The sequence below is a fragment of the Ambystoma mexicanum genome, chromosome 6q (genome assembly GCF_040938575.1).
Source record: "Ambystoma mexicanum isolate Mex_15411 chromosome 6q, UKY_AmexF1_1, whole genome shotgun sequence".
Taxonomy (NCBI): Eukaryota; Metazoa; Chordata; class Amphibia; order Caudata; family Ambystomatidae; genus Ambystoma; species Ambystoma mexicanum.
In genome coordinates this window covers 1,602,020,367-1,602,043,576 of record NC_090937.1, presented here as the reverse complement: position 1 = coordinate 1,602,043,576, position 23,210 = coordinate 1,602,020,367, and the positions used below count along the sequence as shown (strand labels likewise).

Sequence of the window (23,210 nt, the reverse complement as noted above, 5' to 3'; positions counted from 1 at the left end):
TCTGGTTCTGGGCAATACAAGAAGGAATCTCTCTATCGGCAATTCACCTAGCCGGAGAGCAAAACACGGCGGCAGACGCTCTGAGCAGGCAGAGCACAGTCTCCCATGAGTGGGAGCTAGCTCAGGAAGTCCTTCAAGAGATATTCGCCCTTTGGGGAACCCCTCAAGTGGATCTGTTCGCCACTGTGATCAATCGGAAGTGCGAGCAGTACTGCTCAAGGGAATTTCCTCAAAGAGGAGCTCTGGGAGACGCATTTGTAGTGGAGTGGAAGTTTCCACTGCTGTACACGTTTCCCCCAGTCCCCGTGATTCCTCAAGTAATCAGGAGGTTGAGAAAGTTCAGGAAAACCATGATCCTAAATGCCCCGGATTGGGCCAAGAGGACGTGGTACCCGGACCTTCTAGACATGTCCATCTGCCCTCCAATACGTCTTCCGCAAAGAGAGGATCTTCTCTCGCAAGAGGAAGGTCGGGTTCTCCATCCAGAGGTCAAGACACTCAACCTCAACCTTTAACCATGGTTTCTGAGAGGTTGAGATACAAGGATTGGGATCTTCCGGATGACGTAATGGAGATCTTGCTTTCGGCCAGAAGGCCAGCAACAAAATCTTTATACCGATGTCGCTGGAACAAGTTCAGTAACTGGTGCAAAGATAAGAATGTGGACCCTTTTCAATGTGGCACCCCAATGGTGCTTTCTTTCCTACTGCATCTAGCCAATCTGGGGCTCCAGATAGGGACAGTTAAAGGATACCTTGCTGCGCTGTCCATTTTCAAGCGCACCTCAGAAGAGATTTCATATTTCAAAATTCCATTGATCATTCAATTCTTAAAGGGGCTTACTAATGTATACCCCCCAGTACCTTTTCATGTCCCAACTTGGGACTTAAATCGAGTACGAAAATTCTTGACTTGTATACCTTTTGAGCCTATGCATTCCTGCCCATTGAGGCTCTTAACATTAAAAACTGTACTTCTTGTGGCCTTGTCATCAGCCCGCAGGGTTAGCGAACTTCAGGCTCTCTCATGCAAACCGCCATTTACTACTTTTTATAAGGATAAAGTTAAACCTTCCTTTTTACCAAAGGTAGTTTCAGACTTCCATTTGTCGCAAAAGATAATATTACCAACTTTTTATCCTCCTCCTCATTTGGGAAAGGAAGAGGAGAGATTGCACAGACTAGATCCCAAGAGGACTCTTACCGTCTATATCTCAAGAATGGCTAAATTGAGGCAAGATGACCAACTATTTGTGGGTTATACTGGTCATAAACTAGGATTATCTGTAACAAAACAGACCATATCCCGCTGGATCATCTTAGCCATAACTGAATGCTGCAGGTTAGCAGGAAAAGACCCACCAGATGGGCTTTGTGCCCATTCTACAAGGGGTATGGCTACTTCTACGGCTCTAAAGAGGGGAGTCCCGGCAGCAGATATTTGTTCAGCTGCTACTTGGAAAACAATACACACTTTTGTGAAACATTATTGTTTAGATACTGCCTCCTCTAATGAGGGTTTATTCATCAAGGCAGTTCTGCATTCTGTCCATGAAAACTGAAAACTAATACTCCCACCTCCAAAATTACTACTGCTATGGGAGTCTATCATAAGATGAGGAATACGTGGGAGGACACAATCCATTCGAAGAACAAGTTACTTACCAACTGTAACGTTCTTTCGACTGGATGTTCCTCCCACGTATTCCTCATCGACCCTCCCATTCTACCCCGCAGTACAGTTTACGTTTTCTTACACTTTCCTCTCACGAAGTGTGCATCAGTCATGGGCTACGCCTGGGTGTTCCTCCTATATGTGTTCATCGAAAAAACAGAACTGGAGCAGCGGGCGCGGCTCGAGCTACTTATACCATCAGTGACGTCGACACGGTACGGAGACCGTCGAGGGACAATCGACGCCACGACCTCGAGCACAGCGCCCTCTGGCGAGAACTTTTTTTGCTGAAGCAGCGAAGCTGGAGATAACAAATTATTATAAGATGAGGAATACGTGTGAGGAACATCCAGTCGAAAAAACGTTAGTTGTTAAGTAACTTGTTCTTCTTTGTCCTTTGAAGATCGCCTGTCGCCGCCTGGTCATACTGACTCCTGTTGCAATCCATCTTCTTTGCGTCGTAGAGGGTTCTAGAGGATGCCTTCTTCTCAGAAGCCTTAGGTCCTGATTACACGGTAGGAGGTAACCATGGCGCTATTAGCGCCATGGCTACCCCTTACCGCCTTCTGGGTCCGGGTAGGCGGTATGGGTACTTACCTGGACATTCCGACCCTGGAGGACCCGGTAAGTCCCCATGCCAATTACCATTCCCCATTCGAGCCCCTATAGCGCTCAATGGGAATGGGGAAGGAGCTAATAACTGTACCGCTATTAGTGGTACCGTTATTAGCTCTGAAGTCTCTCAGCGGGTCCCGTGCTTAACGTGTGGTCTGACCACACGTTAAGGGCGGGACCCGCTAAGGGGCCTCGTAGTAGAGCGGTAAGGGATTATTGGCACCGGTGCCCTGTTCGGTGCCGGTAATCCCTTACCGCCTACCGTGTAATGAAGCCCCTAATCTTTTATTTGTTTGGGACTTTACCTGGAAGATGTCTGAAACAAAGATTCAAGCACCATGACCGACAGAAATTAAATCCTGAGTCCGAAAGTGACCTCTACACCGGGGACCCCTGGGACTTTCCCAAAAGGGCCAAGCACAGAAGATTGTATCCCCAGTGGATTCGAGAACCTCAGCAGTGGTCTCTGGAGAAATATGGGCGGAGAGGAGCTGGGCTATGTTAACATAGCTGTGCCGCCACTTCCCGCGTATGTCAGCCCCCCCCCCCGTACTCCATAGAATGTAAAGTCCTATCACTAAATCACTCTTTCTTGACTTTGATCAGTGAAGGCCTCATCAAGGATCTCTTCCTAGGCCTAGTCTTATGTGGGGGATTGAGTGCGTTTACTTATTTTCTTTTTATTTCAAACCATAACTACTGTCATCATCCAATCACATAGTAAACATTCCTAGGGTACAAGGCCCCAAACTATCTGTGGGAGAAGAATCCATAGAAAGAACATTACTGGTAAGTAATTTCTCCTTTAGCGGGAGCCATGTTAAGGCTTCTGGGACTTTGAATCACCTTTTCCTTAAGGCCTCCAAGGCAGGGTGGAATGTTTCCTTATTTTGGAAGGCTACAAACTGATGAAACGGCCCCATTGAAAGGTCCCCATAGAAAACATGTGCAAGGCAGCAATGTGGGCCAGTCTGCACACATTATGCAAATATTACTCACTTGACACCAGCTCCAGGGCTGACACTCTTTTTATGGTAGGTGAGCCTCAGAATACTTTTTGGATGTGGTATTTGTAAGTTGGGTAGCATATAAGATTTCATTAGTTATTGCCCTTTGTATCTATATTGTCCTCAGTCATGGCAAGTTTAGGCCGGGAGACTAGGCAAAATGTGTATAATCTACCGGGTCTTGAAACAGTGCCTTCTCCCCCTACAAATACCGGTTGATATTTTGATTCCAAATGAAGTTTTTTTTGTCAGGTGGATACAATTACTAATGTCGTGGGAGAGGCACTTCTAAATACCAAATCTATGCCTAAACATGCAGTTGATGTCCACGCTTACATTCTGGGAAATCGAGTGGACATTGTGCATTACTGAGACATGGCTGTTGGATTCGCATGGGCCATAGATAGGACAAGCGGCTCCTTCTGACTGTCTTTTTTGTAAAAATATGTTCTGATGGTATGGTCGGCAGCGTTGCCATTATCTGTAGGAGACACCTGGGTATGCGTGAGGTCGGGATAGAGTGCGATAGGTGTGAAATCCTACATATTAAGCTCACCCCCAATCACAGCAATAGTATAGAACACATACTGATCTATAGGGCTCCTACAGAGATACCCACTTTCAATGAACGTATTGTACAGCTGTTATCCCCTCTACAAAAAACAAATTGGTCTACAATATTCCTAGGCGACTTTAATCGCTGGAAGGGAGATCCAAGAGACAAGGCAGCCTTGTATCTGGAAGTCTCACTATAGAATATGGACTTTTGCCTACAAAACTCTGATTCTTCGCATATCAGGGGCCGTATGTTAGACTAGCTTTCCAGTAGAAATATTAATGTAGCTGACGTAACTACGACACCCTGCATATGGCCGGTCCCTTTCTTTATTATGGCCAAGGTGCAGTTCCCATTACCCTAACAGCGTAAACCTGTGATTGTCTGCCAGGTCCATAGTAGACATTTCCAAAAACTGTCATCGCTGGAACTGGCAAATTGTCTGAGGGAACTTATGTCTCAAAAGTCTGACAAGGACCTTCCCGATGATTTAGTGAAGTTATAACTCTCATCTGGAAGCCTTTCTGAATAATAATGCGCCTCTCAAATCTTGAAAAATTAAAGATTGCCCAGATCATCAGAGTTGGTTCAAACCCCTTCCCTGACCCCTCCCCTCCCCCCACCATTTAACCATACTTGAACAAAGAGACAGGTAGAGCGCAACTGGCTCAAAGAGCAAACCCAGGCAAGTATAGATGTCTGGAAAATCATTGAGAAGGATTATAGACTTAAGATTCTGGAGGCTAAGAACAGTTTTTACAACAAACAAATTAATAAGGCTCGGATGAAACCAAAGAGTTATTTAAATTGTTTAAAAATTGGGAAAAGCCCAGTGTCCTGGGCCACATTTGTAAGCCAGACAGAGATAACTGCATCCATGCGGAGAATGCTTTTGAGCTTAGAATCATCCTTTACATGTGCAAGAATTTGTAATGACTTGGATAATCAAATCTCATCAGAGCCCCCTGTTACCATGGGCAGGGAGCAATGACGGGACTTTCAGGCTTCTTTTGACTTTGTCTCTGTATTAAACGGCGATGTACTGGATTTGTTGGGAGGTATGCACCCAACAAGTTGTCCTGGAGATATTCTTCCTTCTAAAATTATTTTGGAGAACAGGGAACTATTTGTGCCCTTTTTTAGCACATAAATTAATACCTCTTTTGCACACAGTATCGTCCCTCTGTGTCATCAAGGAGGTAGTAGTGACCCCGCTTTTAAAAATAAAAACTGGCCTGAACCCTAGGGATTTCTCGAATCTTAGACTAATAACAAATACCCAATTTCTTTTTAAAATAATTGATACAAAGGCCACTATCCACATCCAGTGCCATGTGGAGACCACGGGTCTTCTCCACAAGAAGCAGTCAGGGTTTTGTACTGCCCACGGCCCCCAAAGCGCTCTCTTATACATCCGTACTCGCATAACTGCCCTTGAAAGAAGTGGGTCAGGGCTGCTGATTCTTTTGAATCTATAGGTAGCTTTTGACTTACTTGGAACTAATGGTTTACGGGTTAAAGTATGCCAGAGAGAGACTGAGCCCTGCCTATAAGAGTTTTAGTATAGATGGAGATCATATCTCTGTTAGTGAAGTTAAAACCCTTGGAGTTTATATGGAAGCATCATTTAATCCAGATGCCCACTTTAACTATGTGGTTTAAAACTCTAATTACTACCTGAGGGTTTTGAGACAAATCGCCCCTCTGGTTACTCAACTGTGAGAAGTTAGTTCGAGCCATTGTCCTGCCCAGATGGGATTATTGTAATGCCTTGCTTGGTGGGGCCAGCAAGGAATGTCTGGGCAAGTAACAACAAATTCAAAACTATGCAGTTCGAGTTGTTTGTAATATTGCTCGATGTGAACTGGTTTGTGAGGCTTGAAGGGACCTCCGCATGCTTCCTGTTGCCTCCAGTGTTCAATTTAAGATACTCACGTTATGTAAATGCCTGTTTGTAAGTGCACCTTCTTATTTGAGGGAGAAACTGGTTGCCCATAAACCGATACACTTACGGTCTTCGGATGTACATGATTTACTCATTCCTTGCTTCAAGAGAAAGAGGGGAAATGGTTGCTGCTTTCCGGTTTTGATGGCTCAAGTCTGGAACAAGTCGCTGGATAATTTGCAAATAAATAAAAAATCATCTTGTCTTTAGGGAAGGCCTGAAAACTCGACTAATTGCCTAGAGGGGCTCTCCCAGTTTTTGTTCTTTTGTTTGTCCAGGTTTTTATTTGTCTGTCTCTGTTTGTCTCTGTGTAGCGGCCAGAAACCCATGGGCTTTGGCACTCGACAAACAAATAGCAATGGAAACCTTGAACTTTTCCCCCTTTTTAATTTTTTATATTTGTATTGTTTTCATAACAATAAACATACCGTGCCCCAGTTCGTCTCCCCGCCCCCTCTGCTATAGGAGCAGATCATACAGCAACGTTGTGAACGTAGCCCTCGGGTCGATCACATGATGGATGTCCAGAATACTTATTTTGTGTGGGCACCATTGGTGCATATAGTCACTTTGAAGATAACCCAATCATGTCCTCACAGTTGCGTTTAAAGGAGGCTTTGTCCCCTTGGACAATGTGAGTTGCCCATTCCAATGCGACAAAGTTCCACACCTTCTGAAGCCATTCCTGATTTAGTTAGTACCTGCTTTGGTTTCCACTTTTGTGCCTCTACTAGCCACGCTGCTATAAGTCTGTCTTTTTGAGTATGTTTTTAATTGAGGATCCCACATTTCACACATCCTCACCCTCATTTCTGTTGTGCCAATTTTGGGAAATATCCCTCCCATTTGTGGTTGCACCTCTTCCCAAAATGATCCAATAGCAGGGCAGTCCCGCCAAATATGCTTACAATTACCCCCGATCGTACAGCCCCTCCAGCAAAGAGCAGAGACTGACGGATACATTAAGTGAAGGCCCTCTGGGGTGTAGTGCCATTGGAACATCTCTTTGTACCAAATTTGCCTTGTTTGTATGGAGCGGCGGAGTTTAGGAATGGATCCCCAGGGGTGTTCCCATTGTTTCCTAGGCATTGACGAGTGTGGTGTCTCATTTCTTTTTTATATAGTTCCATTGCACTATGGTTGTGCCGTCGTGTAATGATTTATATAGGTTCAAGATCAATTTCATTGAGCATGTGTGTGTTGTAATATACACTTCAAAGGGTGTCAATTGTCATGTGACTGCGGCTTTAATCGTTGGGTTGGATAGCCAGTGCCTTAATTGGTTATAGCAGAATCTGTCTCCCTCCCCAGCTCCCAAGTCATTTTTGCATTCTTCAAATGTCCTGAGAGTTTGACCCTGGAACATATCCCGTATTTTCAAGCATCCCGCTTCCTTCCAGGATCTGAAGGCTCTGGGCTCCATTCCCAGAGGAAGCTCTGTATTTTGGAACATAGGGAGAAATGGGGAGTGGTACGTGGACAAGGCCCCTTCTTTAACTGCGGAGTCCCACACAAGCCACAAGTCCCATAATGTTGCTAATCTTTATATTGGGCGTGGCCCATGAATCTCATTTAGCCATAAAAGACCTGAAAGCGAGGTTGTACGTTAGACTAGCTTTCTGCTCTATCTTGCCGTACCCATACCATATGCCGTTCACCCACAAACCACTCTTTTATGACCCGCAATTGTGCTGCTTCATAATATCTTCAAAAGTGGGGGAGTCCCCATTGTCTTGGGGCATTCAAAGTGGTCATTGCTATTCTGGGGGGTTTGTTTTGCCAGAGATAGGTTGTTATAAGTTTAGTAAGAGAGCACTTGGAATCTGAGTGACTGGAGGTAAGACAGTATTCTGGGTAGAAGTACAATTTTTAATAACGTCATCCTTCCCAAACAAGATATCGTGAAGGGATTCCACCTTTGCAGGGCAACTTTCACTTTGCTAAGTAATTGGGGATAATTTGCTCTGTACGGTTGTTCTGGTCATTTTGTTATAGCCACTCCCAAGTATGTGATTCCGTTCTCCACCAAAGTCACCCGAGTAGGAGTTCGCAGTCGTTCCAAGGTGTCCGGGCTAACAGATAAATTAAACATTTCTGACTTTGACCTGTTAATTTTTAACCCTGAAACTGCCCCATACTTGTACAGCTCTGCCATCAGAGATGGCATTAATGTTTCTGGATCGGCTAGCGCTTTCAACATATTGTCCGTGGACACCATTGCTTTGTGTTCTTCACCATCCATACCAATGCCTTTAAACCTGTTCAGAGTATCGTAGCCGTGCCAGCTGGGGTTCCAGGTAAATTGCGTACAACAAAGGGGACAAGGGGCATCCCTGTTTAGTTCCTAGACTTATAAATATGCTGTCGGACAGAGGCCCATTTATCACCAATTGAATCTTAGGGGATTGGTAGTTAGCTTGTCGCATACGTTACATAGTCGGAAACAGAAAAGACCACTCGACCCTGTTGAACGCCTTTTCTTCGTCGAACGAGATTAATAGCGCCAGTGTTTGTGTTGTGGACGTTTTTTCTAACCAGTGACAAACTCTCTGTACATTGTTGTGATACTGTCTCTGTGGAATAAACCCTGATTGGTCCGGTCTTATTAACTTAGGCAAGAGAAACCCGTAGGTTTGTTTGCCAAGATCTAGTATATATTTTAGCGTCTGCATTTTTCAACGCTATTGGTCTATATGACCCGGGGGACAACAGGTCTTGGCCCGCTTTAGGAAATACTACTAACTTGGCCTTGTTCATAGAGTTCGTGACTGTGCCCTTTTGATTTAGAGAAATTAAAGAACCTAGTGCGGCGTGGAGTTAGGGTGCCTTGATACGGCTTATAAAAGTTTACAAGATAACAATCGGGTCCCGGTTCCTTGATCCTGCGTAGCAACTGGATCACCGTATCACCTCTCCCTCCTGGATTTCCCCTTTCAGTTTTTCTTTTTCCTCCAGGGTGATGCATGGCAAAGGGACACTATTCAAATATGTCTTTTGTCTGTCACCCACCGGGTTGTCTGAGGCATATGGCTTTGTATAGAAATCATTGACATATCCCCAGAATCCCCTCATTGGTGGTTTCATGTCCCCTCCCCCTTATTGTTCTTTAGCTTCAAAATAGTCCAGGTCCGGGCCTTATCTTTTAATAGTCTAGCCAGCAACCTATCACCTTTGTTAGCTTTCACATAGTAGTGCTAGCTTGTTAATAATAAAGCATTTTATGGCATTTTACGTGCAGAGCGTCTCCAACTGACTTTGGATGCGTTTCATCACTCTCTGCAATTTTCTATGTGGACCTTTTGTCATCTCCGCCTGAATGTCCCTTAGTTTGTTTTTGAGTTCTTCCTCGCACAGAAGCCTACGCTTGTCCCTTTCTGCTTTTAGGGGTATTAATTGTCCTCTTAGTACAGCCTTGAAGGCGTCCCATACTGTGCCCGGGGCCATGTCTTGGGTCTCATTCTCTACAAGATATGTATCAATTGTATCTGTTATTGTGTGGACTAAGACCAGGTCATGCATCATGTCCGACGGGTATTGTCATTTCCTAATTCCCTCTGAAGTGTTCCCTATTGCCACCTGCATTACCAACAGAGCATGATCAGAGAGAGAGATGGTTCCCAGTTCTATCCCCCTCACCATTCCCATTATGCGGGTGGAGACCCAGATGTAATTTATCCTTGACAGGGAAGAATGCACATGGGAATAATGTGTAGCCCTTAGCTTGACGGTAGTCATCGTAGCTCTTTGCCTCCTGAAGCCACATTTGTAATTGCGCTTGCCTTTGTCCTCTCTGGCAGTTCGGTCCCTTCCCACCCTGAAACCCTCCCCACTACCCCGAACAACCAAACATATCCAACCAGTATTCCCCCTCCACCACCCTGAGTGGTTGGGGGGGGCAAAGTTCCTAAGGGCACCTGGGCACAGTGCCCGTCGCAATTGGCCCCCTAAAATACCCAGAGAAATGTCATGGGGAGTTATAAACCCCACTCTAGAACCCCAAATGACCAGCCACTGCTCTTTGGCCCCCTAAGACCGCTGTCTTACTTGATATCGCGTGCCATCTATGGTACCAATAATCCATAAGGTCTCTGCCAGGGATTGGTTCTTCTCCTTGACTTCCCTTTACATTGTCCCCTTCGTGTAGTGAAGTAGACGTGAGAGCAGCTGGGCTCTCAACCTCTTTTTCATTTCCCGTTGCCTCTCCTCCTCGCCGCTTTGCATTCCCAAGGTTTACGGCCCCTCCTTTCCAATCTTTCAGTTTTTCTGCCGTTGTCCGGACGACAGTCTTCCTCCTCCTGCAAATGTACAATATGTAACCTCTCATCGCAAGTCGTGATCCAGTGTTGCCGATCTTCCCACATGAAGACCAAAATGAAGAGGAATGTTCATGTACCTGATTTCCTTTTGTGCCAGGAATCTTACTACCAGGCCCATTGCCGTTCTCTTTTGCAATGTAGTCTGGGCTAGCTCTTGCTGTACTTCAGAGCCGTTGACACTCATCGTGCCTGAATTTCGTGCTGCTCTTAGTATTCTTTCTGAGAATAGGAAGTAATTGCCACCAGCACATCCCATTGCCGCGAGCCAGGTTCTGCTCGCCGTGGGCCAATTGTATGTATCCGGTCGATGCAGACAGTCTCTTCATTTTCCCCTGGGAGGAGGTCCGTGAATAATTGCTGCACAGTGACCTTCAGGGTTTTGTCATCAAAAGATTCTGATAGGTTCCTGATCCGTATGTTAGATCTTCGGAAGTGAGTTTCTAAATCCTCGCATTGGAGCTCCAGGTTGTGAGAGATGTTCCAACACCTCATTATTCTTTTTCGAGTCTTCCGCTATGTCTTGTAGTGCTCTTTCAGACTTATACACCCTCTTTGAGTTTAGCAACATCGACCTTTACTTCCTGCAGAGACTGTTTCAGTTCTGCCTTCAATTGAGTAAATTGCGACTGGAATGTTGCCATGAATTGATCCTGGAACTCCTTAAAGCATAGCTGAAAATCCTCCTTGCGCATTGCCATGCTTCCGGCTTCTGGATCAGTCTGCTGCTGTGCGCCTAGAACCTTCTTGCCTCCGGAGGTCTGTGGTGGCGTCTCAGTGCCTCACAATGTTTTATTTTGTTGTCCTGGCATTTCTGTGGGATATTCCCTACATGCAGAGACCCTTAGCAACTGCTATCACCAATGCAACAGTGTATATTGAGAAATGCAGGTTGAGAGGGACCCCACTGCCGTTTTTCCTTATTGATTGGCAGCGATTGTTAGTTCTCTGGAGTATTATTGTTCAGTGGAGCAATTTGCTACTGATCTCATAATAGGCCCCGGGACTGTTATTCCTGCTTCTTGTGGACTAAGCTCTTTGACCAAAGTTCATTAGGGGAGGTGGTCACATTCTTACTGGCTCCTCTTTGTTTGGTGTGTCAAGGCTTTCTGGGGGCGCAGTAACCTGAAATCTCTCCCTCAATCATCTGCTGCACCTTTGGGATTGGTAGATGTCACCTGTCATCCCCTAGAGCGCTCTCCTTAGAAGATTTCCACTGCTGACCACAACGCAGAGGGACCACTTGTTGCTGTTCGGGCCACAAGTGGTTTTCTGGGTGTCGCAGATCGTTGTACTGTCGTGAGCGACGGGCTGGGGTCTCTTCTCCATTTAACGTTCTCCAGCAGTCTATGTAGCTTGCATCACTTAAATTAAGTGCTTTATTGTGTCGCCCGTGGGGACGGCGCAGCTCACTCACGTCCAACTCCCCACGCCCCCATTTTGAAGTAGAACTTTTCCCTTTTAAGTTAAGTCCTGGATTAATCAATCTACCTGTGGGTTTGGTTTTGGTCTGCTTAGAAATCTCCCATTAATATGGAAGGGGGGCAGGAGTTCAGAGTAAGTACAAGCTAAGTATTGTAGAGACTATTGTACTTCTAGTCCATAGGCCCCTTACCTCCATCGCACCTCCCATAGTTCAACTTATAAAAATAAAGTGGGCCACACTATTGAAAAAAAGTATGCACAAGGGGAAGTTCTGTGCATGCTTCATGTGCCAATGCACATGCAACAGTTTATATTGCTACTAGACATCAAGCTGTGCTGCTACCTTTCCAATCCCAGGATGACATTACATACGTATAGAGGAAGGGGAACTATAAACTAGGGAAGCAGTAGTCACTATGGTGATGTAATCATCCTTTTTTTTCTACATCTGTAATGTTTCTTTACTCACCTGTAGTTTGTATTATTACTTTGCATAATGGTACTATAAAAAGTATATTTTTACAGATACTCTGGATCTTCCTTGTGAGTGAGTGAAGAGTTGCATTGCCTGCTAAGCCATGCTACCTCTTGGAGAGTCAGGATAACTCTAGGGAATCACCCTGGGTGTAAACCAAGTTACGTTAATATGTGTTGGCCCTTGAAATTAGGCCTAAAGACAATCTTACTAACACTTCTTGGAAGCAGGCATGCCTCAGAATTCAAGGAGCCCAATGCACAGATATGTCAATGGTTGTCCTGTTTCCCATCAGTTACCCGGCCCCTAGAGAATGAGACTGTGTGGTGACTTTTAAAGAGTGGCTCTATCTGTGATCTTACTGTAGAAGAGCTGTTATTTAATGGTTACTTCAGTTTTCTGTCATGTAAAAACCTTTAATGTGGTCTCTTCTTATGTCTGACTGTGTATGCATTGCTCTTACTTAAACAATACACATGGTATACCTCACTGGGTTATCATGACTAAAACTAAGCAAACAACGTTATTATTCTTTTAAGTAGAATGGAAATTGTGAGAACCAATGCAACTAGTGAGGGAGCTAAGGATGTGATTGTATGAAGAATCTACTGAGATTGTCATTTTTTTGTATCTGCTAATAGTTGTAAATATCTGTGGATAATTAGTTAAAAAAAACCTTCAAATATGTTCATTTCTTTTCTTTTTTCTTTATTAGGAAGTCCAGCAGCACAGCTATTTGAGCAGGCGGCCAGGCTAAACTCCCTGAGTGAAACTATTGAAAAGCTTAAGGTAAATCGCATCAGTGGTTATTTGTTTGAAAAATCCTTTATATGGCTTGTATTTTATAAACAGTCACCAAACCCATTTCCCTTGTAGGTAGTTCTATAATTTAATGAAGAGGATCTACATTGTAAACAAATAATGTAGCATTCGATCAGCCTGCATTTCGCTGTAATCACTCTATCTATTAGCATACGCTTCAATTTTATTTGCCAAGCACTGTTTGCCCTGCTCCACTAACTCAAAATAGGCAGAATATATTACTGCCCTATAGCAGCACTAACATATTGGCAGTATCCCCTCCTGATATGGTAACACATTTCTTCACCCATCCCTGCCACTCTTTCTTAGGGAAACTCTTTCGCATCTCTGTGAGCATATGCTTAGTGACTACCCCCACAATCTTTTCCACCCGTATTATACCCTGATCCTCCTGGACGCAAATTCCTGTATTCTCCTGTCTAGTCAACATGTCAGCCTTCCCATGGCTCCTTCCTGGGCGATACGTGATCACAAAGTCAAACTCCTCAAAGAATTGTGGCCACCGTAACTGTCGGGGGACTCCGTCTTGGCTAATCTTAAGTATTGTAAATTCTTGTAATCTGTAATAACTCCCCTGCACTTGCGCGATCTCAATGTCACCTGACCTAGTAAGATCGTCGTCTTTGTCTTCCCTGTGTTCCCCTCCCTTGCCTCTTCACATCTTGTGTGTAGGCGCGTTGTAAATGCCATTTCATATATATCGTATCATAGAATGTTGTGCCCCCTTTAAATAGTGTTGCCACTCCTGGAAAGTGTCTCTGATAGATAGGAGCTCCTTGTGTGTAATGGCATAGTTTTGCTCGCACCAGGTCAGTTTCCGTGAAAAGAAAGCCACTGGATGCATTATTCCCTCATTATCTGGTTGTGACAAGATTGCCCAAATGACTGTTGGAGGATTCAATTTCTATCTGAAGCGACCTATCGGAATTAGGATGCCGCAGAATAGGAGCCTCAGTAAAAGCCTTTAACTTTCTAAAAGCCTCCTCACAAACAGAATGTACTTGCCTTTCTCAATAGCTGTGTTATGGGTGTGATTGGGCTGAGAAATTGTGGATAAATCTGCAGTAGAAATTAGCAAACCCTAGGAATTACTGAATATCCTTCACACACTGAGGAGACAGCCACCTGGTTACCGCCTGTACATTCCTGTCGTTCATGATTACTCCAGAGGGAGCCGAGATGAAACCCAGAAATTCCACTCTAGTTGTATGCAACTCGCACTTCTCCAACTTTGCAAACAGATGATATTCCTGCAAGCGCCTTGAGACCACTATTTACGTGCTGAACATGTTGTTCTACTGACTCAGAATATATTAAGATGTCATTGTACACAATTGCAAAGATCGAAGAACTTGCGCAACACCTACATGAAATGTTGAAATGCACCAGAGGCATTGCATAGACCAAAAGACATAACCAAATACTAAAAAAAGACCAAATTTGGTATGGAAGGTGGTCTTCCATTCATCGCCCTCTTTTACCCTAATCGGATGATAAGCTCCTCACAGAAATAGTTTTGTATATATTTTAGCTGTCTTCACCTGGTCTAACAGCACAGAAATCAATGACAGCGGAAACCTGTTCTTGATGGTAACCTTATTTAATGGCCTGATAGTCTATGCTGGTTCTCAAAGTCCCTCATCTACGGGACAAAAAATAAGAGATGACATAGGTGATTTGGAATGACTAATAAATCCACATGCCACCATTTCATCAATCTACTGTCGCAGATGTTGAGTTTGCTTTTCCGATAGGGAGTACATCCTACTGCAGGGAAGTCTGGCATAGGCCTCTAGATCAATCACACAATTATATGTTCTTTGAGGAAGCAATTGTGCCGCCCTCACCTTGTCAAACAGACCTGCAAACACTTGATACTCCTCCGGCTGTGCAGTAGCCATCACCCCAATGTTGCTCTGAGTGAGTGCCCCTTCAACCAGAACATTCGTAGGACCTCCTGAGTTGGTCAAATTAGAACCACATTGCCTAGGATCAAAGGTCAAGGTACATATTTCCCAGTCGGTGATTGGATTATGTGTCACTAACCAGGGCATTCCTAAGGTAACACCAAACTGGCGTACTGCAATTAAGTCAAATGTTATGGCTTCCTCATGCCCTGAATTGTGGGATATATTTACCCACTCAGCTGTACTCCCTTCCATAACCAAGCTGCACTTCAGCATTGATATAGTTTCTTGGTTTTATAATGTATTCGTTTATTTGTTAATTATATGGCTGACTGTATAGATAAAGGTTTGAAAATGTAATTACTACGAACGTATTGAATTTCAACTTTATGTCGTGGCTACAGTGATGGAAGTATTATATTAAACGAAAGAACCTGTGAGCGTGCATATGTTACGTGTGCACGTGTACGTGGCTGAAGAATGAATAAACAATGTCGGGACTGCCTTCATTGGAAAGAGAAGGTATGGTAAGGTAGAGGCATTAAGTAAAGAATGGCGAGGATGGCGGCTGCTCGAGAGGTAAGGAGGGGCACCAACGTAATGCTTCCTGAGGGTTCGCTTGCATTCGAGTCTCCAATATGATCTGTGGAGCAGGAAAATGAACGGGATATTGAATTAAAGAAATTCCCAGTGCCCTGTCCCTCCCACCCCCCACCGCCCTGACTCGCCAGTGCTTGTTTTACGTGCCCGGGTCACCTTAATTACTGCAATGGATATAAGCACCACGTCAAGGAGGGGGAAAAAAGGGAGAAACTCGCAAAATCACTTCTTCCTTTTCAGCCGTCAATAAGCCAACCATCCATCTATAATTTCACTTGTTGTGTGTACTACATACATCTAGCAACATGTGAACAATGGCTGCCTCTAAGACAGCTCCTTGCATGCCTCATAACTTTCTTAAATCGAATCAGGAGGACCGTTCTGGCATCGGCCGGTATGGTTGTTAGCTTTTGGCCTCACTTTGTCGTGCTTCATTATTGAATGGTCTCCATCTTGGCCTAACATGAGGGATCGTTGAATGGAAGAGTATACACTGCGCAATGGATTTAAGGACAGGAACTTGTAACTAGCTGCACAGAGGAGCGAGTGAGCACATGGGATCCTGTATTTGAAAAACGGGAGTACTGCATGCATAGCACATAACACACTGTTGGGGATTAGAAAACTGCAAAACATTTGACTTTTCAATGCCTAGATTACTTGTGTAGATGCAATTTAGAGATGAGAGCAAAATAAGGCATAAACCGTGGAAAATGTTGTGATGGTTGGTGGCTGGTTGTGCAGACTATGGTTTCCATTATGCTCCTTTCTGTCACCTGATCATTTAGTGTTAAAACAATTTGTGTGGGGGAGCAAAGATAATTTTGGTCATTAAATGCTAGCTGAATATTTAGAAGATAGGGAAGGGGGATAGAACAGGTTTCTTTTTACGTCATTGTGGCTGTAATGCCTCACAAATGAGGGAGAAAATGTTTATAGTACATTGCATAGGAATTGGATGTAAAGGATAGATGAATAAGTCATGCTATGTAGTAATACATGAATGGAGTCACTTATGGTAATGGCAGATATGATATACAGAGAGAGCACTTGTGTTCTTGAGGGATTGAAGCTACTGGTCATAACCCAGTGGGGGTTAGTCGTATGACAGGGGATTAGACTATTGATTGGATCGATGAGAGTATAGTTTATTATTAGCAGATATTTCTATCAATTCTGTAGGCCTGGCGCAGGTGGGATTGTTAACATGGTTTTTTGAGTTCCTGATTAATAGGAGGTATTGATATTGAGGGGAAGGAGCAAGGGAGAAAGAGAGGAAGGGTGGTTGTGTTGGTCTAAGTGAAATATTGCATAGTAATTAAAAATGTTTGGATTTGCTCTAATTATTAAGGTAAGGTAGTTTGTATTGAATGGGTAGTTTAATAGAGTTTGCTTGGCAAGGACTTATTATAATGGACTAAAAAATGTTTAGAGGAAGAAATGCAATGATATATATTTGGGTATAGGATTCTGGTGGGTTGTTGGGAATAATTGAATTTATGTACATAATAATACTTTGTTGAAGTCCATGAAGCATTGGATTTCGTTCAATCAATATTCATGCTTTATATTTATATGTTATCCTTTGTTGTCTATGTGGAGGAGATGGGAAAACTTGTATTTAAATATCACTGTGACTAGATGTGTTATAGAGATAAATGCAAAATGGTGGTGAACTGAAAAAAATTGGAATATATGAAAATAGTTTATAATTGAGATGAACCCCATTTTCAATGTGTACCTGGAATGTGAAAGGGTTGAATTGCCTGAGGAAACAAAAGCAAGTGATGTCTAAACTATGGCGAGAAAAAATTGAAGTGGCTCTTTTACAAGAAACTCACTTATTGGATGGTCCTGGGAAATGATTGACCGATCCTAAATATACTAAGGTAATGCTGAATTGCCACACATCTAATTCTAGGGGAGTTGGGATTATGTTGAGGAAAGGTTTGAATAGAAGTATTGACAAAGTAAGTATGGATAATGAGGGTCGTGTTATCTTGATTGATTTGAAGTACTAGGGCAAAATATTAACTGTTGAGTCTGTATATGGTCCTTGTGCGGGAGGAGGGAAGTTTTTTGTTACATTAAAAATAATGTAGAGACATGAGAGGAGAATCAGTCATCCTAGGGGGTGATTTCAATTGTGTGATAGATCCTAACATGGATAGGTCCTCGACATGTAGTTTTACAGGACATGAATCGAGTAAAGAGTTCCAAGATTTTATGGACATTTTTGACTTGGTTGATATTTGGAGGAATCTACATTGGAAGGATAGGGAATTCTTTTTACTTGCCGGCGCATAATTCATAGTCTAGGCTTGATTGTATACCAATGTCAGATAAACTACTTGAAACAGTTCTAGAAGCAAGAATTGGGGAACGGCATCTTTCAGACCATTCCATGGTAATAACAAGGTTGACCATCACTTCAGAGAACAGAGGTATTTATAGATGGAGGCTGAAACAATTTCTGCTGAAAAATAAAGATCTTTTAGTATCCCTGAAATTGTTTATACCTAATTATTTTCAGGAAAATAATTGGTCAGCTGACAGTATTTTATTGTGGGGATTCCTTTAAGGCTTCTAGTAGGGGGGAACTAATGAACTGGACTGCTAGAGTACGAAGGGAAGGGGAAACCATACTCAAGGAACTAGAAGAAGAAATAGGGAATCTGCAAAGGAAATGTGTTGACAAATGATGATAATATAAGAGTTAAGATAGCGAGTGTTAAAGAAAAACTGAAATGTGAGTTGAATTTGTAGGTCAAAAAGGGATTATATTATATGAAACAAAAATATTGGGAAGGTGGGGATCGCGTGAGTAAAGTATTAGCTAATAGATTAAAGAGTAACTCAAATAGGATGTATGTTCGAAAAAATGTAAACGAACATGGAGAAGTGCTGGTCAAAAAGGATGATATTAGTGAATGTTTTCGCTCATTCTATGCAGACTTGTATACAGAGGACGTGGTCCCACAGAGAGATGAATTGGATAATTATTTCGGGAAAATTACCCTTCCCACCATCTCTGAAGTAGGTAGGAATTTAACGGAGAGTCCAGTTACTATCCTGGAGGTCTTATCGGCAATTGGAGATTTAACAAGAGGAAATTCCACGGGGATGGACCGTTTAACAGTAGAATTTTATCAGGAATTTTATGAGGTGTTGTCACCCATATTGTGTAATTTGTACAATTGTATTCTAGAGGAGGGGAGGTTGTGTACAACAATAAAGGAAGCTATAATTACAGTAATACAAAAACCAGGGAAAGATGCAAGAAAATGGTGCAATTACAGACCTATTTCCCTGCCTAATGTTGACCTAAAAATGTTTACTAAAATCCTAACTGTTAGATTAAAAAAGTATATGGGAGGATTAATAGAACGTTCTCAGACAGGATTTATGAAACAACAAAATGGGTATGACAATATCAGAACGCTATAAGATGTATTGAGTTTTCCGGTTTCAGAGATTAAAGATGTGCTTTTGTTTTTTTAGACGCTGAAAAAGCCTTCAATAGTGTAAATTGGAGGTTCCTAAATTATACACTATCAAAATTAGGATTTGGGCCTTTGTTTATTAGAGCTATTAAGGCTTTGCAAATTGAGATAACAGCTAAGGTGGGGGTGAATGAGGGATTTTCAGGATCATTTCAATTGTTTAGAGGCACACGGCAAGGTTGTCCCTTGCCTCCTTTGTTATTTAATCTGGTATTAGAGCCTTTATTAGCATACATTCGGCCACATAGGGGGATTAGTGTTTGTGTGGGGGATGGTGAGGTTGAGATATTGGCTTACGCAGATGATGTAGTAGTTATTTAGAGTAATCCTAGAAAGGGGGGTGATCTGTTGAAAAGTGTTGTTGAAGAAGTGGGAAAGTTATCAGGTTACAAGATCAATGGGGGGGGAAACAGAAGTATTTACGGTTAGAAGCTTGCCAGGGCAAGAGTAATTGTTAGGCTGGAATTGTAAATGGGAGAATGTATGTGTAAAATATTTGGGTATTCACATTGGTTGGGACATAAAAAAATAGTGAACTGTAATGTGGATAGAATCATAGAGGTCCTTCAAAAAGATATCGGAAGATGGGAGCGTTTCATATTGACCATATGGGCTAAGGTTAATGCAATCAAAATGCTTTTATTACCTAAAGTTCTGTATGTTATTCAATCATTGCCCTTACTCTTCACTAAGAAAATACTTTGATGGATAGATAGATTGTTTCAGGATTTTCTTTGGGGAGAGGGGAAAAGTGCCAAAATTCTGTATGTTATGGTTCGCAGCGTTAAAGATGGAGGTTTTGGGAACCCGGTCCTTCAGAATTATAGTAATGGTTTTTTTATTGAAAAAGGTGTCTAGCTATTCTATTGAAGATCCGAAACAGATACCTTCGTGGGTACAGATTGAAATGCAAAAGATTTCGCCTTATGACATTAAATGTCTGTATTCGTTTGGCAAATTACCAAGGAAGGTACAGAACTTAAAAACAGTTTTGGCAACAAAAGATGCATTAACGTCACTAATAGTGGGAAGTGGGCAAGGACTATCTGTAAAGAGTCCTCCCTTTGGCACAATCCAAGGTCTGCAGATTGATAATAGAACATTGAATTGGAGAAGCTGGATTGGTAGAGGTATTTTAAAAATTAGTGATGTTTGGAATGATGGAGTGGTTTCATTTGAGAGACTAGTTGAGAAATTTGGACTGCAAAATAGAGCGTTAAGAAGGTATGGTGAATTGGTAGATCTGATATCTGAAAGGAGTCAAATGATGGATGCATCACTCTTTGAAGGTTATGCAGTCTGATGTTCAGTTGTTGAATTCATGGGAAAAATTGCAGTTGTCATGGACGAAGGAGTTGGTAGAGAACTGACACAAGATGAATGGGTAAAAGTCTGGAGAGTCCCGGTTAATGCTAAGGTGGATTTGCAGCTCTGTTATACTCATCAGAGAATACTGGGTAGAATCTATTGGACCCCGGCCCGTATATATGCTTTGGGAATGGTTGATAGTGATTGATGTTGGGGTTGTGGGAAGGAGAGAGGTAGTTTACTTCATATTTTGTGCAGCTATGAAAGAGTGACAAGCTTTTGGAGAGATGGTGTTAATAGGATTGACCAGGATTGGGACATCACTTCCCCTGGGAACCCGTCAGCAATCATTCTGCAATTACCAATAAGTGGTTACAAATTTTATTGGGTAACATCGTGCTGGATTACAAAAGTTTTGTTAGTAGCCACTAAACGGATATTAAAGGTCTGGAAGACAAGGAAGAAACCAACAGTGGAGGACTGGATTATGGATGTGCAAATTCTATGTAAATATGAGAAGAGTATGTATTATAAACAGCACAAAGAAACATGTTATGATGAACAATGGGGGAATTTCATAGAACTTTATGGGTGAATTTTGATTAAAACTGTATAATTGAATAGGTTTACATCAAGTCTAGAGGATGTGTTATGGGGGAGGGTGTTTGTGTTATGTTCTCATGTCTTATGTTGTCTATTGTGTTTGTGAACGTCAGATTGCCACTTAATGGCTATGTTATAAAATGGTGTTGGGGTTAATATGTATTTGAAGGTTACTGATTGTTTTCTTTGAATCATGATTGTATTGGGATATGGATCATAGTCTGTTGATGGCCTAGTTGCATTTGCTTTGTATTTCATGGTTTTTCTTTTCTTGTTGAGGATGAGAAATAAAGTTAATGAAAACATTTTTTTTAAAAAGCAGCAAAATGGGTGCGCTGGCTCCTTTGAGCACCACTGCCCCACGCCAAAACTGCTTTTTCAGCTACAAAAAGATGGCTGCACCATCTTGCCAAACACATATTGGGCAGGATTGAACAAGGGTGCACACTGAGAAAACCCGCCAGTGAGTTCTTACATGTACAAAAGAAGGGGTGTGAAAAAGCAGCGTTGCTTTGCTGCAAGCCCAAAGTTCCGACTGAAAAAGGGAAATATTTACATTTTGAAATGATGCAGATTTGATGCTCTTTTTCCTCTGTTCCTCATCACAATACTTTTATTAATGAGACCTTGCCATGCCCCTCACATTCACATGTTACTCTAAGCAGACAAGAGCAGCATTCCTGAACGACAGACTGTTGTTCAGATCTGAAGAAATCACAAGAAGCTTTACTTCAGCTACATGGGTAATGCTTTACTTTTGGCTACAAAATGTCAAGGGTCAATGCGTAAACAAGGTCCTGGCTTTCTGGGTCTATGTCACTTTCCGTGCATCTGTGTTTTAACCCATTGCTGCATACCAGAAGCTAACTATGGCTACAAAACAATGTGGAAATTCAGAGGGAAGAGAAAAATCGAATTTGTAATGAAATTGTAGTCACCACACGTTTAAAATGTACTTTTGCAAACTAAGAAAAATACTTGTTTAAAAGAGTATGTTGTATAAGGCCCTGCCCTTATCTAGCAATGTGAAGGGGTTTTGTGCTGTGAAACAGACATGGGAGATCTTATTCAACATGCTTTATTCTAATTTATAACAAAAACAAATAAAAGAAGGAATTCAATTGCCTTGGCTACATGGGGGAAGTCAATCCCAAACAGGTTTCTGCTTGGGAGTGCCAGCAACAGAAGGCCCCCACAGTAGATGCTAGAACACACAAGTGCTAATTGCTACCTTGGCAGACTTGCGTTGGGGCTGAGGCCTCTTACAATGGAACTTCTGGGACACCAAAGTGGAAGTGGCCATAAAACCTTCAATCAAACTGGGAAACCCCCATCCCCACTGGGCTGAAGTGACAGTTGGTGGTAGCTGAAGAGAAAAAAAATTGTCCAGTGGAGGACAAAGGACAGCCCATTTGTTTCAAAAGACTATTTTATTAAGAAACGTGCATTATGTGCTTCACTGGCTTTGCTTTTTCTGTAAAATAAGTGTCCCTGTATAGTCCAGCACCAGGATGAAATTCAGTTTTTGTGTCCTATAGATGTAGTGTGTGTGTGTGTGTGTGTGAGTGACTAAAACTACTGTATTGTTGGAGTACTTTTTAACTGAAGTCTCTTTTTCTGACACTTAACAATTGAAATTAAATGCAATTGACTCATTTAATTGAGGGAAAGCAAATGTTGAGTTAACCATCTTCATATCATGGAGGACAACTTTTGCTCTCTGCTGGCCATATTTCATGCATTCTTGACATATTCGAAAGTAACCTTTATATTTTCTTTCATGTTTGCAGGATGACGTGATAAAGGAAACTGTGTCTCATTGCCCCGGGGCGTGCGTCCCAACTGATTTTGCCACGTTCCCGTCATCTTTGTTTATCAAGGTAAGAGACTGGAGATTGAAGGTCTTCTGGAAATTCCTTTAATGAATGCACATAGCACCATTCTTAACATGTCCATGATGTTTGGCAGGGGGGCGGAGATGCACAAGCATGTTGGTCTATTAAGCACACTCATGCAAACACGTTGCTGTTGTTCTTATGCAAATGTTTGTCTGAAATCTGCAGCCCTCCAAAAGAAGCTACTCTTGGGAGCTGGCTCCAGAAAGTGCACCTTGTTAAACCTAATCCAAGACGCGTGTAACTGTTAATCATGCCATGACATCTCTGTGTGTGCCTTATCCCTTTTGTTAGCTTCTTGATTTTAGACTTTATTTTCCTACCAGAGAAGCCTTTACTGAAACACCCTTCAGGGGCAACTCCTTGTTGGTATACTGCCCTTATTAATCAATATGATTACTAGGACATGGGTGCTCCATGTGGACTACGCTGTAGTCTTTTTTTAATGGATTCCTTCCTCCGGTGTATTTCTCATGTCTATCTCCTAACATAGTTGCTCTTTGAAAACGTTTCTGCTGCCCTGGGAAGCAGGGAGGGCGCCAAGCGAGGTAGCCCAAAAGAG

At 42.6% G+C, this 23,210-nt stretch overlaps 1 protein-coding gene across 6 annotated transcripts in view; it reads left to right on the top strand.

Annotated features, from left to right (window-relative positions):
- Positions 1–23,210, top strand: part of DCTN1 (dynactin subunit 1) — a 1,327,898-nt gene that overhangs the window by 1,220,720 nt on the left and 83,968 nt on the right. For all 6 annotated transcript variants that reach the window (XM_069632341.1, XM_069632339.1, XM_069632344.1 and 3 more), the window contains 2 exons: positions 12,726–12,799; positions 22,544–22,633. In XM_069632341.1, coding sequence (XP_069488442.1) covers positions 12,726–12,799; positions 22,544–22,633 — 164 coding nt within the window. The remainder of the gene's footprint in view (positions 1–12,725; positions 12,800–22,543; positions 22,634–23,210) is intronic.